This window comes from Scaptodrosophila lebanonensis, unplaced genomic scaffold, assembly GCF_003285725.1.
Source record: "Scaptodrosophila lebanonensis strain 11010-0011.00,11010-0021.00 unplaced genomic scaffold, SlebRS2 tig00000118-arrow-arrow-pilon, whole genome shotgun sequence".
Classification (NCBI taxonomy): domain Eukaryota; kingdom Metazoa; phylum Arthropoda; class Insecta; order Diptera; family Drosophilidae; genus Scaptodrosophila; species Scaptodrosophila lebanonensis.
In genome coordinates this window covers 204,389-220,011 of record NW_022060578.1, presented here as the reverse complement: position 1 = coordinate 220,011, position 15,623 = coordinate 204,389, and the positions used below count along the sequence as shown (strand labels likewise).

General features: G+C 34.5%; 1 protein-coding gene across 1 annotated transcript in view; it reads right to left on the bottom strand.

The window, feature by feature from the left end:
• Positions 1 to 1,474: 1,474 nt before the first annotated feature.
• Positions 1,475 to 15,623, bottom strand: part of LOC115628464 (protein turtle) — a 31,132-nt gene continuing 16,983 nt past the window's right edge. The window contains 9 exon segments of the mRNA XM_030524584.1: positions 1,475 to 4,438; positions 4,440 to 4,487; positions 4,707 to 4,727; positions 4,729 to 4,783; positions 4,978 to 5,092; positions 9,102 to 9,515; positions 13,465 to 13,548; positions 13,902 to 14,765; positions 14,830 to 15,100. Of these exon segments, the coding sequence (XP_030380444.1) occupies positions 2,609 to 4,438; positions 4,440 to 4,487; positions 4,707 to 4,727; positions 4,729 to 4,783; positions 4,978 to 5,092; positions 9,102 to 9,515; positions 13,465 to 13,548; positions 13,902 to 14,765; positions 14,830 to 15,100 (3,702 nt within the window). The 3' untranslated portion in view covers positions 1,475 to 2,608.

Below are 15,623 nucleotides of genomic sequence, written 5' to 3'. Positions count from 1 at the left end.
AAGTCAATGTCATTACGACTTGTGTATCTCAACAATTTTGCTTTCACGTTTTCAATGCAGTTAATATTCTCAAACCTGTATTACAACTGTATTCGAAAACCCTGCCTATGATATTAAGTGCATTCAGTTCAACAAAGTTTGCGTAAGGTTCAAATAAAACTGGAATGCTACTCGTATTAGATTTCTTTGAATAGTCTAACTAATTTAAATGTACGGTGTCTCTGCGGCTAAAAAATAATAAAAAAAATTCCTGGTTTTAGAATATTGGTATTATGAACCAGACTTTATACTGTTCATGTCATTTGTATTCTAAAAAGAAAATATCTTGATATTGCAATAGCCAGAAAAAGATAAAAACATTTTTTGTTTTTTTTTTACATTTTAAAAGAATATGAACACAAGGTTTTCAATTATCTCAGCTAAGTATTAAAATAAATATTAAAACGTCGTTCTGCAGAGTACACGAAGTCCAAAGATATTGATAGAAACAAAATTTACATTTTATTGTATAAATTGAAATCAACTCAATATTAGACTAAATAAAAATTTATTGTTTGGTGTTTCAATTGATGGTTGAGTTTAATTAGAAAATAGTCAGGGTATTTACGCACAGAGGTTAATGGTTAACTGGTATACCGAGTTCAACAAAATATTATCTCAAAGATTAAACAAATGGCCGTAGTTAAACCAAAGTTCATTGACACAGAAGTTATAATACTATGTAATTTGGTTAATTAGCATTATCAGTTAGCATTATCTGTTTATTCTGCTACTTCATCTGCAATAAGGTAGATGTGAAATAGACAGAACATCTGTATATGTATATCTGTCAGATTGACAACCCAAATCAACAAAGAGAGTGCCCACGGCCCAGAAAGATTTAATTTAAAGTTCTCAACAGTTAACCAGTTTAAGCCCTCGCCTAAATATTTCGATTGCCCTTTTTTCAATATAAGCATAACCGACTTTTATTAGATAAAGTACTGAGATCATAAATTGTTAGTTTTAGATCGAGCTTTGTACAACATTTTCTTTTAAATAATATTTAATAATATTGTTTTATATTAGCTTTATAAATACTATTTGATGTATAATATACATGGTAGTCATTTTTTACGCTTCTGGCAGTGTTTTGGCGTCGAGTTGTGTCAAACCTTTCCTAACCATTTTTTTGTGGAATCATGTTTGCCATTAAAACTTTCTTCAGAGAGCCATTAAATTTTTTGTACAATCTTTAAATAAACAAAATTTTTTAGTGGGTCCTAATTAAAATTGATGCATGCAGCATTTTCAAGATTTGTGTATTTTCTTGAACAGAAAAAATGAAATTGTGAAACTATGAAAATAATCCGGTGAAATATTTATAAGATTTTGCAAAAATTATAAAAATACATTAGGTATATGTAGCAAAGATATTAAATTTGAATATTTATTAGACTAGTTTTTACTTTAATTTCTAATCTGAAACGTTATTTTTCATGTGCATTTTTAGCGTTTTTAGTTTTACATTTTATTTCTTAAAATGATGAACCAAATGCTTAGTCGTAAGCACATTTTTCTTATTGTTATTTAATTTTTACATAACATACTTTACGTCACCTTTGTGAATTTTTAACATTTCAATCAGTACTATTTCTGCAGCTTATGTAACACAGAAGTGTGATTACCGACATGTGTGTGTACTATACTCAAGAGATTTATGTTTAATATCAATAAATAATAACTATTAATGTACCCCTGCACTCATATATTGGATAAAATTGTAAAGTGTGTATGTTCGTGTATATATATAAGTATATATATAAGACCCAAGAAATGCAATTGTTTTCATATTACAACTTTAGAATTAGACTGTTCTTACAGTTAAATGTTGGGAACTTTTGTTATCAATACTGAACTAAGTATGTCTTTTATATGTAATCAGATCACGATTATTTTCACGACAAAACACCTTTTGAAGGATTTGTTTTCCATTGCTATAAAATCCCATTAATATGTGTACTACTCATCCATTTGTTAATATGAGTGCAAGGTATTTATATAGTACTTATGATGAGCGAGCATTTTTACTCTGCATTAGTAATATGATTTATTATATTTTTTCTACATTCCTGGTTTTGCTGTATAACTTACGTACTTATGTGTAACTATTTATGTATTTAATAATATGCTTCAATGTATTTATGTATTTACAAAATTAAATTTAATGGTATGTAAGTAGGTAATAATTTCAGTTAATTATAAGGTTTATATATTTTGTGAAGTTAGGCTCTAAATGTGCTTACAATGTTGTTTCTTTTATTATGATAAAAACTACCTAATTTCTATTCATTTTATATTGCGCCTCTGCCGTGCTTAACTTCCGTGTGTATTAATTTACCAAATAGCTACCAGTAGGCTTTTCAAACAAACATACATATGTATATCGTATCATACTATCGTGTCTTAATGCGATTTTTAATTGCGTGTCATCGTTGATGCCGTTACAAAGTATTTACTTCTGTCATTTCCACATTTTTTAAATATAATGGCTATGAGTGGCAAATGTATCGCAGTTTTTTCATACATATTGTAATATAATCGGGGCTAGGTACTAGCATTTCAAACATCAACAAACGCTTTCCATTTCTGGCAGACCTGACCGCTGCATGGCCTGTCGTTTGCGAAAGGCATAAAACTCTTCTCGCATGGCTTGCAAACGTATCTCAACGTTATCGTATCGCGGCAGCGAACGCAGCTTCCGTGTTCCCAAAACACTATAGTTGGCCAAACCCGAAGGCGTCGCTTGTAACAAGCTCCCACCCAGAAATCCAAATGAATGGGGATGCTGATACATTGATGAGGGAGGATTGTGATGTGAATGCGAATAGTGTTGGGTGTCAATTCTTGTATTTAGATCATCCCTGAATAGTCCAGCCGTTGGCGTTGTTACACTGGGTGTTGGGGTGGCCGGATCAAACTCATAGTGCCCGTCAACGCTGCCCACATCAATAGATTTTGAAAGACTGCTATCGGTGGCTGCGTTTAGTCTTGAGATTACTTCCAACCAATGGGCCATTGTATAGGACGACATTGGAGTACCTTCTGGCTTCGAAGGGCTGGACCTAAAATACGGATGGTGTTGACACTGACTCGGTGTCAGGGTCTGAGTGTGAGCTGCTTGAGTTTCAAGCGTGTTGGCACCAAAGTAGGCCGACGGCTTTGGCGGCGAGGGTGGTGGACGGTACGGTGGTAAAAGACGCCACTCATTGTTGCTGCCCGGGTGATTTGAAGTGTTTTTTGATCCGAATCCACTTGAGCTAGAGCGTGACTCTGGCGAAACGTCCAAGCCCATGCTATTGTTTGTGCCACGGAGAGATAAATTTAGATCAGGCAGTGGTGAAAGCAGTTCTTGATGCTGTCGTCCGAATAGCCGAGAGTGGTGACGAGGATACCATCGTGTTCGCGGTCGATAACTGTTGTACGGTAACTGATTATGGAAATAGCTACGCCATGATGGAGGCGAAGGCAGTTCCAATGGGACAAAGTGGTCGTCCAATCGATGAAATTGCGGCTGCTGCTGTCGGTAAGACTCCTCATGAATGGTACGTAAAGAAGGGAGATCTTGAGAGTAGTAGCGATGACGACTTGAATTGCCTCCGACACTGGCGAATGATGTGGGCAGCGAGCGCTCCGTGGAATTGGGGTGAACAGTACTGAGATCACTAAAGTGGGTTTGGTATCCGGAGCGTTGTGTTGGCGAGTGAATAGCGCTGTGCAATGGCTGTTGGCTAGTTAAAACGCTTGCTGGTGAGCTGGAAAACAGACCCGGATGATACGGATAAAGATTGGAGCCAAAGCTGCCGCTGATAGTGTTAATATGCAATGGGCGACTATTTGCTGGAGTTTGTTTCATATTTTTATAGTTGTTTTGAGAGTAGTTAGGCTGCACCACATTTTGGTAATGTACTCCGCTTGTTTCTTCATTAAATACCGTCGGGTTGTTTCTTAATTGGCACTCCTCATTTCCATTGCTATCAAAACCTCCAATTTTGAGAAGACCACCTAATCCCTGAAGAAATCCACGAGCGGAATCTGCTGCCGATTGGAGACTTAGCTGGCTGGATGAGACCACTAATGGGCGACGCCAGGAAGCACGCGCCGTGATAAAGTTGCGGCGTGAAAGAAAACCTCCATCGTCACTAGATGACTTCTGTGAAACGTTACTGTTACGGCGCTCCAAAATGGTGCCATCCACTAAATCGTTATTCTGAGTATTGTCATAGCCTTTTTTTTGGAAGCTAAGGCCCCCATTGACCAAAACAAAACGCCCATCACTTCTACGGTGTATTCGACTAACGGCATGATTTTTTTCATCTTCGTCATTCTCTTCGAGCTTGGCCGAGCTATAAATGGAATGGCAGTTGGTGCAGCGTTCAGGAGGCCATACCCAGTGCAGTATGGCAATCAGTATTGCAGTTAGACTTGATATTCGGGTTTTTTTGTACCTAGAGAGATATTGTAAAAAATAAATGTATAAGTGCTTTTCGAAAAAGCAGTTGAAAGAGGTACGATGGGATAAAACAAAATGAAGGAAAAAACTTACAATGTAAGTAGTATAGTAAACATATTATCAGAAATAATAATAACGTACAGCTTGAAAATATAAAGTAACATGTATAAAACTTATAAAAAACGTTTTACTTATAAGAAGGGATGTTGCTTACGATTTTGATTAAGACAGGATGGACCTGGAACTATAAAAACGCTTTCATAATCACGGTAATATTCATTATCATTTTTTCTGTATTGTTTGGTAAAAGTTTGAAAGATTAGAGGTTATTTTAAGGCCGGTGTAAAAATTTAAAGTTAATGCAATGCATACCAATCACAAAGTTTATTACATGGACGCATATGTGGCAATCAAAAATTGAAGTAAATATAATTTATTTAAGCGTTGTCGTCGCCTCCTGACTATTGTCTTAGACTTATACTCACTTTTTTAAAGGCACTTGACCAGAGGAAATTGAGCCCGTATTATGAATTTTCACTTGATGATTATTGACTAACGTATTACGAGCATCCGTTATTCTGCAAGCTACCATGTTGAACTCTGTAATCGTATAATTTCTAAAATTAATTTTGGCGTGCAGCGTGAGCCATCCTTTTTAGCAATTAAAATACTTGCGCTACAATAGCTACAAAGCACACCATGTATATACTTCTATAACTATGACCATTTGCAAATAAATACGAAGAAGTTTATATCATATAGCCATAAAACCAAAATTGTTATGAAACATTTCGTTTTAATTATATAGAATTTGACACCCACGATAATATACAAGATCAGCCCTACATGCTAGAAAATTTATACTTTTTTGTTAGTTGTTCATTTCAAAATATTAAATAAAAACTACAATTTGTAAATAAATACATTGCCAGCGGACTACACCGTTCACATATACGAAATTGCAAATAAATCTTGGCATTAAAGAAACATATTGAACTGTTTTTGTATTTCCTATCGATCTGGTATGGTGGGCTTAGATAATGGGCTGGATAATGAATCTGTATTATGCAGTAGTTATTGCGTTCGCCGACCTTTGACAAATAACTTATGGTGAGATTCCTTCTTAAGTCAAGTGTCTAGCCGAAAATATTTACGATTTACATTTTTGCTAGTCGCAGTTAATATCCATATATACAGAGGTGCTTTTCATAGTATTTTAGTTACAAGGACACGGCATTGAAATGTTGAGAAAAAAAAACACATGAAATGGCTTTTGAATGATTTTAAGAATTGTGCCAACTTAAGAGAGAACATGAAAATGTGTCCATTGAAAGTAAATGAAAAATGTATACATAGAGTAAATGTAAATCGATAAGCAATTGTATAAGGCCTCACAAACGCATAACTACGAATTAAATGTTGAAATTGAAAAAAGGAAAATACAACATAAAAATACAGTGCATAACATTGTCCATGAACAATTGGGCATTGACTTGGTAATAATGTAAAATGGGAATACTGGCTGAATTAAAAATAAAAAGAAGAATGATGCTAGAGTCGTGCGAGTCCGATTCTTAAAATCCTGTACCCACTTCAAGAGCAATTTATTAATTTTTAATAACATTTTTAATTAAAATAATTAAGCCCATAGTTATACAAACACCCATACTTTCAATGAAGAGTTGAGCCTATAAAAAGAACTGACCCATCATCTTGACAAAACTTGACATGAAGAAAAACAGACACTTCCACTTCTGGTAATCAGAATTTTGGTATACAATTCGGAGGTTATGGAAAATCACTTTCCCGGATCTAGGAGAAACTGGATGCCAACTTTGTTTATTTCAACTGTAATCCTAAAATACTTGCGTGGATACAGACAGACAGAGAGACGGACTTGACTATATCGACTCGTTTCAACATAAATTCTGTTCAAGATTATATACTCTTTGTGGGGTTTTCTATATGATCACTAATCTGGTATTCCCTTTTCCCAATGGGTACAGGGCTAAACAAAAATTATGTTAGTAAAGGATTTGTGATTCAATTTGTTTTTGTTTGATTTAGGTTTCCTTGAGATGTAACCAAATGAGCATTGATTAAAAATACATTTTGTCAGTGATCTACAAGTGGTGATTGGTGTAAAAGTAGTATCTGAAAAAAGCCTTTTAGTGTCTTCATAAGTTTCTAGTTTGTTGCTCACGACATCGATGTTAATTATATTTACAAAAACTTACCCATTTAGTTCGCTTGGCGTTTTAGGGGGTCTTTATTAAGGTCGAGTTTTGTGTAATGGCTATTGATGGTAAGTAGAAATATAACTTTATAGCGCTGTTTGCATATATACTGTTTGCATACATAAACGAGATTTTGAATAATATAGTGTGGCAGCCAAACGGGGTCTGGTTCAAAATCTGTCTATTTAAGTATGCAAAACATAGAATCTTGGCGCAAGTTTCTTATTTTTTAAATTCATGGACTATGAATATAGGCATTAGCCGTAAAGCGTATTTTTCTACTTTCTTTATAATAAAAGACGTCGTTTGTGGCCCTTTTTTTACCGTCTTTGTGCGTGAATTGTTTACAAAAAACGTCTGCCCAGTATTATTTTATATTATAGTAGATAAACACCTGATACTTGTCCATTAAATACCTTTATCTGTCATGAACTCAGCCCTGGGCAGAAGCAACGACGGTTTGGCCAAGAACATGCACGTTAAACAATTAAAGAGATAAAGGTATTTTGTGATATTGCTTTTTTGTATTAAAAACTAATATCCCACATAATAATGAAAAAACGGAAACGGAGCAGTTGATATTACAAATAATCCAGTTAACGCCTATAAATCTTTACCTATATATGTATATATATGATTTATATATTTATATAAGTAAATTATATATATACTTGTATATATTCAATATTCAATTACCTATTTTCATATTGAATCTGTATCCAAGTTCCTTCTTAAAACCTATGTATATTGAGTATGAATGATGCTTCATTCGATGCATTCTAGATTGATACAGCTATATTCCTTGTTTTTTTTAACAATTTACATTATACACTATCTAATTCATTTCTGAGTTCGCACGAGCTTAATATATCCGCTTTTATAATTTCAATTCCACAAAATATAGTCCTTTAGGTTCATATTAAGAATTATCGGATTAAATTATCTTTGTTTTGTGTCATTTCAAGGCGTGTATTTATGTGTTCTTGGGTTTTTAAGTAAGATTTAAAAAAAATAAAAATTTTAAAAGGAGCCAGTTTGTTGTATTAGTTTTTCTAAACAAGACCGGTTAGGTTAACTAACAATAAGAATGTTATAAGTATGTCAATAATCAGTAAAATAATTCAAGATGTTTCAACCAAAAAATTATTTAACCTTGTCTGTTAAAAAAAATATAAAGAGTTAACGAATTTTCTACCATAAATTAAAAATAAATATTTAAATGTAAATTTTAGAGTGTATTCTTTTCTTTATGCAATTATGGTACACCTTTCTATTTGAACAAATCTTAAATCAAAACTTACTAATAGAGACAAGCAAAACGAAAAGGTATTAGCAAGCTTCGTAAGTCCTTTTAAATATAAAATCAGTTTTCAAAGCTCAATATTTACACAATATGTAGTTAAGATGTCGCTTGGTTTCAAATTAAATTGTACATGTACAAAATTGGTTAAATACTATACATACACAAATGCAAGCTTTCGGCTTTAAATTGGCAAACATTAAATAGGTTGTTTACTTTGGATATGGTAGAAATGTTCATACCATTTTAAATGTTTTGCATTCCGAAAGGATTAGGTACATGTGTATGATAAAGTACGAGACATATCCCAGACATAGGTGTACCATTGAAAAAAAAGTTTGGCACGTCATCAATCTGGTTGTTCAATCAACTGATTATAAATATTCTTAAACTCAAAACAAAACAATATAGTAATGAAAAGAAACCAAAACCGTAATTAAAAAGTAATTGTCTTAAAATGGGAAGACATACTAGTCATTGTTATTTGTTGGAAGTAGGTTGTATCTATATACATACAGACATAAGTATTTCTAAGCATTAGACTTGTAAGTCTTTTGCAAACTAAAAGACAATGCCGTACTACAACAAAATGTTTGTATCGAGAAATTGTTTCTAATACGGTTTTAAGTTTGATTTTGTAAACAATAAAAATACATAATCTTTTCAATGAAGACAATCATTCAAGTTGTCGAATAAGAAATATTTTTAGGCCGGATTTGCAAAATATTAAATTTATCTTATCAACATGAGACTGTAGAAACCAAAAAGAGAGAAACCCTTCACAAATATCAGCTTATCGTAGAAACTTTCAAGTGATACCGAGAATAATTTTGCAATACAGTTCACCGATTGCTCATAGACTAAATGGGGGAACTTTGAACGAATTTTGTTCTCTTTCTATCGCAAATGGACAAGTTAGCTGCATGCAGTTAGTAGCCGGAGCCAAAATTTATAAAGGAATACTATGTAAAATCATCATTTTATATCAACCACAACAATAATTTCATAATATTGCATTTTTGTCATTAAAAACCATTTCAAGTGCTTGTATAGCTTTTCTTCAGACTGTTACCTTTTTCTTGTTTTCGTCGCTTACGTTTATTGCAAATTTTTACGGCACAAACCGATAAAATGATCGCAACAATAAAAAACAGGATGCCCCCAACGACGCCGGCGGTTATAGCTTTATGCTTGACACGTGCCGGTACTGGAAATTTTACTTCTTCACTGGACTCGTAGGATTTTTCAGAGTTGGCTAACACACGAAAATAGTAGGTTCGTCCTCCAACCAAATTCTTTACGAGATATTGTGTCTCCTCCGGTCGTATTTGACCCCGATTGAGCGTTTTCCATTGCGCGTCCGTGCGATACTTGATTGTGTAGAATTTAACGATGTGTGCACGTTCAAGAGGCGATTGCCACGAAATGAGAAATCCATTTGAGACCTCCGTCACAGAAACGTTCCTAGGAGGACCAGGCTTTGGCCCTGTTGGGAAAAATAACATATATATTAATATTATGAAAGCCCAAACGTTACCTATATTTTAAAAGTACTTTGTACTTTTTGTAAAGTTTTGTAATTAACATATTCTCAATTCCTAATAGTTAGATTGCTAAGCCATTCGTATACTAGACCCAATAACAGAGATCAATCTTAAATACATAGTTAGTTTAGTTTTCCTAAAGAATTCAAAACAGTATCCAATTATTTTAAAGGGCTTAATTCGCCTGCTTTTACCAACAAATACATTTAAAAAATGCTAATAATATTAATTTTACATTGCCCATTGATTGTGACTATACACACATGTATGTAAGTATGTTAATAAATACATACACATATAGTAAAAACATACAAAGTATGTAAACATTGTTTTAGAGTAAAAATAGGTTTACATGATTAAAACAAACCTCCCACTAGAAAGGAAATGCCTGCTAAACGGAAAGTTTCACACAAACATTCATTAAAATAAGTATTTGGCTTGGCATTCATATCAGCAATTTGAGATTTAGACTTAATGGACTTAACGCAAACTGCTTCGAACAATCGAACATTTGGTGCAATAAGATCCGCTGGGAAATGTCAGTGGCACAACCATCAAGATAAAAAAAAGTCGTATTTTTTAAACTAGTTAGTTATTTTGTGCAAAAGTATTTATATTCGGTAGCTCACCAGCAGTAGAGATCCAAGGGATCCGCTAGAAACATTGCAGGTGCTTAAATTGTATTGGTAATGGGCAAAGCGTCGCGAAATGGCTAATGCTTTATGGTATTGTTTTTGGTTTATGTCAAAGAGTGAATAGGCCTTAAATCGTAAATGAACCTCTTTCTCCTACAAGGACAATTTCGCACAGCTCTAGCCACAACAGTAAAAACTCATTAGCGTTGCATGACCAAAAAACAAAAACGATAGTTAAGTTAAGCTAAATCATAAAATAAAAGGAAAAAATATTTAAGTTTGCATCTACACAAGGCTGAAATACCAGTGCATTTTTAAATAAATATTTTTAACTTTTATTAACTTAAGCAGAAAATGAAAATACCTTTTAACTTCAATTTGGGCGGCGAATAAATGATCATGCCCTTCGAATCGGTATGAAAATATATGTCAAAGTAGGTTAAAAAATCTGCGAATACAAAAAAGCGAAATAGATACGTAACTTAAAAAACGTTGTGTAATAAATTAATAAAAATAAGTATAATAATAAGCATTTGCTTAAGACATATGACGCAAAATAAACAAGAGAGAACGCTACAGTCGAGCAAGCCCGACAGTGTAATACCCTGTACCCATGTAAACTTCCGTCACTGAGTTATATGCGCCCATAGCAGCAACAAAAAGAGGAAGAAGAAGAGCGAACTTGTTGCTGCAGTTTGTGGGGGTTGTACTGGCGAGAATTTGTTTCGCTAATAACTTTTCTTAGAATTGACCGAATTGAATAAAATTTTGAACAACAGTAGACAATTATATATAAATTATGTGTGCAAAGTTTGGTTTAGGTAGCATTTGAAATGTGGACGCTATTGACGAAATTCTGTAGCGGGGGAAGGGGGGGAAAATTAAAAAAAAAAAAATAAACTCGTCCTTACTCGGACCTAGGAGAATCTGGATGCCAACTTTGGTTATTCTAGCTTTTATAGTTTCTGAGATCCTCGCGTTCATCCAGACGGACGGACAGACGGACAGACGGACGGACATGTCTAGATCGATTTCTCTCGTCATGCTGATCAAGAATATATATACTTTATGGGGTCGGAGATGCTTCCTTCTGTATGTTACATACTTTGCACAAACCTAATATACCCTGTTTACCCTACGGGTACAGGGTATAAAAATGTAATTCGGAACGGAAAATGTTATTTAGAAAAACAAAAGCAGTTAAGCACTTCGCATAATGAGGAAAAGCATAAAGCAAGTAAATGGTGAACCGTGAACCGATTCATTCAATGATATGAAGCTTATGGGACTTAATTCGAATATTGGCTTGCTGGCTAAAATAGTTTTTATAAGGAAAGGCCACAATTCAATTACCGAGTGAGCATAAGATACTAAATACAAAAACAATATACTATGTTCAAAAAAACCATTAAACAAGATCAATAATAAAATTAAAAACAATTCTAAGCTTTAATTTAAACACAGAATGGAATGATAGACTCCTTTCTTAAGAGCCCATGGCCGGGGGATACGGCTCTTTAATTTTAATTTTGATTAAATATTGTTAATTAAAATTAGTTAAATTTGAAAAATAAAGCAAATAATATGAATATATTAATACTTAACGTACATCTACTGATGTCTATCCTTTTTTGTGCATTATAGAATTTAACTAAAACATCGATAAAATTAATTATGATGGCACAGCATGTGAGCCTTACGGTTATACAGGAGGACGTAGGGACGGACAAACGGATATGGCTATATTGACTTGTGCCGAGAAATATATAAAAATAAAAAAGATGTATTTTTTGCAAACGCGAAAATGTTGAGAATTCAGTGGAATTTTCGCGCGCTAATACTCAAACCAAACTAGCAAAAAAAAAGTACATTTTGTATGTACTTATTGTAAGCAGAACCACGATACTGCGCTTATTAACCACGATTTAAATCATAATGAATAAAGTGAAGTAAACTTAACTGCAACCAAAATTAATATTTGTTCTTATTGCATTGGCTGAACCGCTTTTCCTGTCTGTTTCGTTGTTGCTATAGTTGTGAGGTTTAATATTTATTAAGGAGTCTGCAGATGGCTAGATCTGGATGTAGTGAGTTCTTATTTTGTATTTCCGTACATATGATATGAACGCTAAAGAAACACGTACACGAAATCCAGGGTTGCATTACACAACATATTGTCTACCAGTTGTTGCGCTAACGCACCAGTAATATATTTATGTAAGTATGTATGTATATATGTATGTATGTATGTATGTATGTACGTATGTATGTATGTATGTGTAAAGGCATAATTGCTTGAGCTGGAGCTTACACATAATAGGCTTTTCGATGAACATCCATCCATACATACACACATGCACATGTCTCTAATAAAAATATTTGAATTTAGCATAGTCCTTTATGTACGCAAGTACTATATACAGTAAATACATACTGAGCCAATGTACATGCTATGCACATACTTGTATGTACATATTTATTTACAGTGACAGCCCCAGCATACTTTTAGAAATATATATGCACACTCGATGAGGAGCAAAAAGATAATTTTAATAGGGAAAACTGTGCATTACAGTTTTTAGCCATATATGTATATAGTAAATATAAGGTTTTAGCGGCTTCGATTACCATAATCCCCATCTCCCCATTTACTACAACGGGGCATAATAGAATGCAAGTAGTACTATTTATATTCTAGAATAAAAGAGTTTGGAACTGATCACAAATGGCATAAAATACGAAATCGGATTGAAGAAAACACAACGAACTACACACTAATAAAGAGCGGTTAGGAGGCTCCAGTGTTAGAGATATGATATTACCACTGTACAGACGCACCTGACTGGACAAACAAAAAAGGTTGTTAAAATTTCATTTGGTATTAAAAAGTATGTACTTGGTTGACGTCTTCAGAACAACTGCGAAATGCAACCTTGATAACAACAATAAAGTTCACGAATGATCTTTAATGTTTTAAATAGAGCTCAACTTCTTGCTGCATACCTAAAAGCTTTTCCTGAAGAAGTAAACAAATGTAAATGGGTGTCCTAAAACTATGGGAAAGAAATAAATTGGTCATCATTTTCTCAGCATCTGCATTGACTTTCATAACTTATCGTTTGGGAAATTGTGTTTTAATTCAATTACTAATGTATAGTATCTGTCTTCCACCTATCTATCTGATTGGTTTTATTAATTTTCGCATATAAGTCGATGGTTTTCCAACTTTAAAACAAAGATTGTTTGTTGTTCTTACCAGCTTCATCTGGCATTAGCTGAAAGAAGTGATCGGGCGGTTGTGTTGCAGCCTTGACATTACGTGGCGCTGCCGGAGCGTCTTCTTTTGAATTTCAATTTTTACGTTGTTGGTGTCACCAAGGAAAAATTCGAAATTCAATGCATTTGAATGCGAGAATGCGCAGAAGTAAGAGCGATTTTGGCAATTAGCCGCATGAAATGTTTTAGAAATTTAGATAATAGATTCAAATGGTTTGATGTAATGATAATCGTAAGAAAAAGAGAAGAGAAACGAGAGAAAAAATGAGCAATATTATAGAGCCAATCAGTATTATGCAAGAGTTAACTTTATTATAAAATAACGTTATACCAAAAAAGTGCAAAATCTGAATTACTTGTAAAGTATATTAATTAAAAAATGTAAAAAAAAGCCAATTTCAACAACTTTTTACTTACCTAAAGTACGTACTGTCATCACTTTGCTCATCATGCCATCACCTAGTATATTTCGGCCAACCACCTGAAACTCATACGTAGTCCCTGAAGCCAATCCATTAATGGTAACCTGCGTGCTTCCTGATGGTGTCACTGAAATCGTCTGCCAATCGTTAACACCGGCTTCGCGATACCAAATTGTGTAATCCTGCTTGTATTCAGAACCCCCGCTATAGCCAGGCAGCCACTGCAAGGTTATTGATGACTCCGTCGCCCTACCCGTGATATTGTAGGGTGCATGTGGCTGTGTACCCTCTATAACCAGCTGTGTGACGGCTAAAAGTGTGGCCACCTCATTCGATACCACGCACTGATAATATCCAAAGTCTTCTCGCCTCAAATTCTCAATTGTTATGTTCCCACCGGATATTTTCACGCGGTTACGTTGCGAGTCGGTCATTTGCTCGCCCTCTTGACGCTGCCATTTGATAGTGGGTCGTTCAGTACCCTCAGCCTCGACTGCGTCGCAGTTCATTTCAACACTGTCCCCGACCTTTCGTTGATACAACGTATCTGGCTCTATAGTGAACGTAGGTGGTTTTCGCACCAGTACTTCCATTGTTCCCGAAGAACCCTGTGTTCCCTGCGCATTATATGGAGTACACGTGTAGCGCCCCTGATGGTCCTCATTAACACGAGTAAATAAAAGTGAACCGTTGGCCATAACTACAATATCTTTCATTTGATAGGGTTCTAGGAGCCGCTTGTCTTTCGTCCAAGTAACGTATTGCAGTTGTGGATTTGATTTTATGTAGCATTGCACGACTCCAGCCAGACGAAAGGGCAAATACTGCACAGTTGGTGTAAAGGTCACTTTGGCAGGATCTGCAGATCCATACAAATAAAGTTATTGCTTTTGTTATTTTAATGTTCTATTCTATATGCTCACATTCAACGCTAAGATATGCGGATGCGCTCTGTGGATCTCCTATACCATTGGTCACTTCGCATAGATATTGGCCTGAGTCGTCAGCACTGACAGGGTTTATAATGAGCGAGCCATCCTTGCGAATAGTAACGCGCGTTTCAAGCGAAGCAACCTCGCGTACCGGTGAGCCTTCTCGAAACCAGCGCACAGTCACATTTCCTGGCATGGCCTTCGCCTCGCATGAAAATATGACCTTTTCACCCTCAAGCTTGGTTTGATTCGTGGGCGGCACCTGTAATAATGGCGCAACATTTTTTAGTTTGGAAAAGCACGCTTCTTACCAGGTTTTTATTTTATTAATTTATATTTTATACCCTGTACCCAACGGTAAAACGATATTTTAGTATGGTGTAAACGTATGTAACACCCAAAAGAAGGCATCTGCGATAGATAATATAATTTTTATTCTGTTTTTTGTATAACGCGTCTCTAACAAACCGGCAACCGCAAACTAAGTTGGGTAAAAGGTATTTCAAAATGTCACACCTGCTCGACCGTAACATTTTTCTTGTTTTGATATCTTATTCTTATTCCATTATACAAATTGGTAGGACTACATATTTGATTTAAAGCTTGAATTCAAAATTATGTTGATATTTTGTGATATTTAACATAGATATATTGAAAAGACGAAGGAAAAACAACGCTTCAAATTTACAGAAATATATTTTTGCATTCAAATAAAGAAACTAATTATTTTGCAATGGATAAGGAATATCGGAACGAGCTAATCTAGATAATTCAGTTTGTGTTGG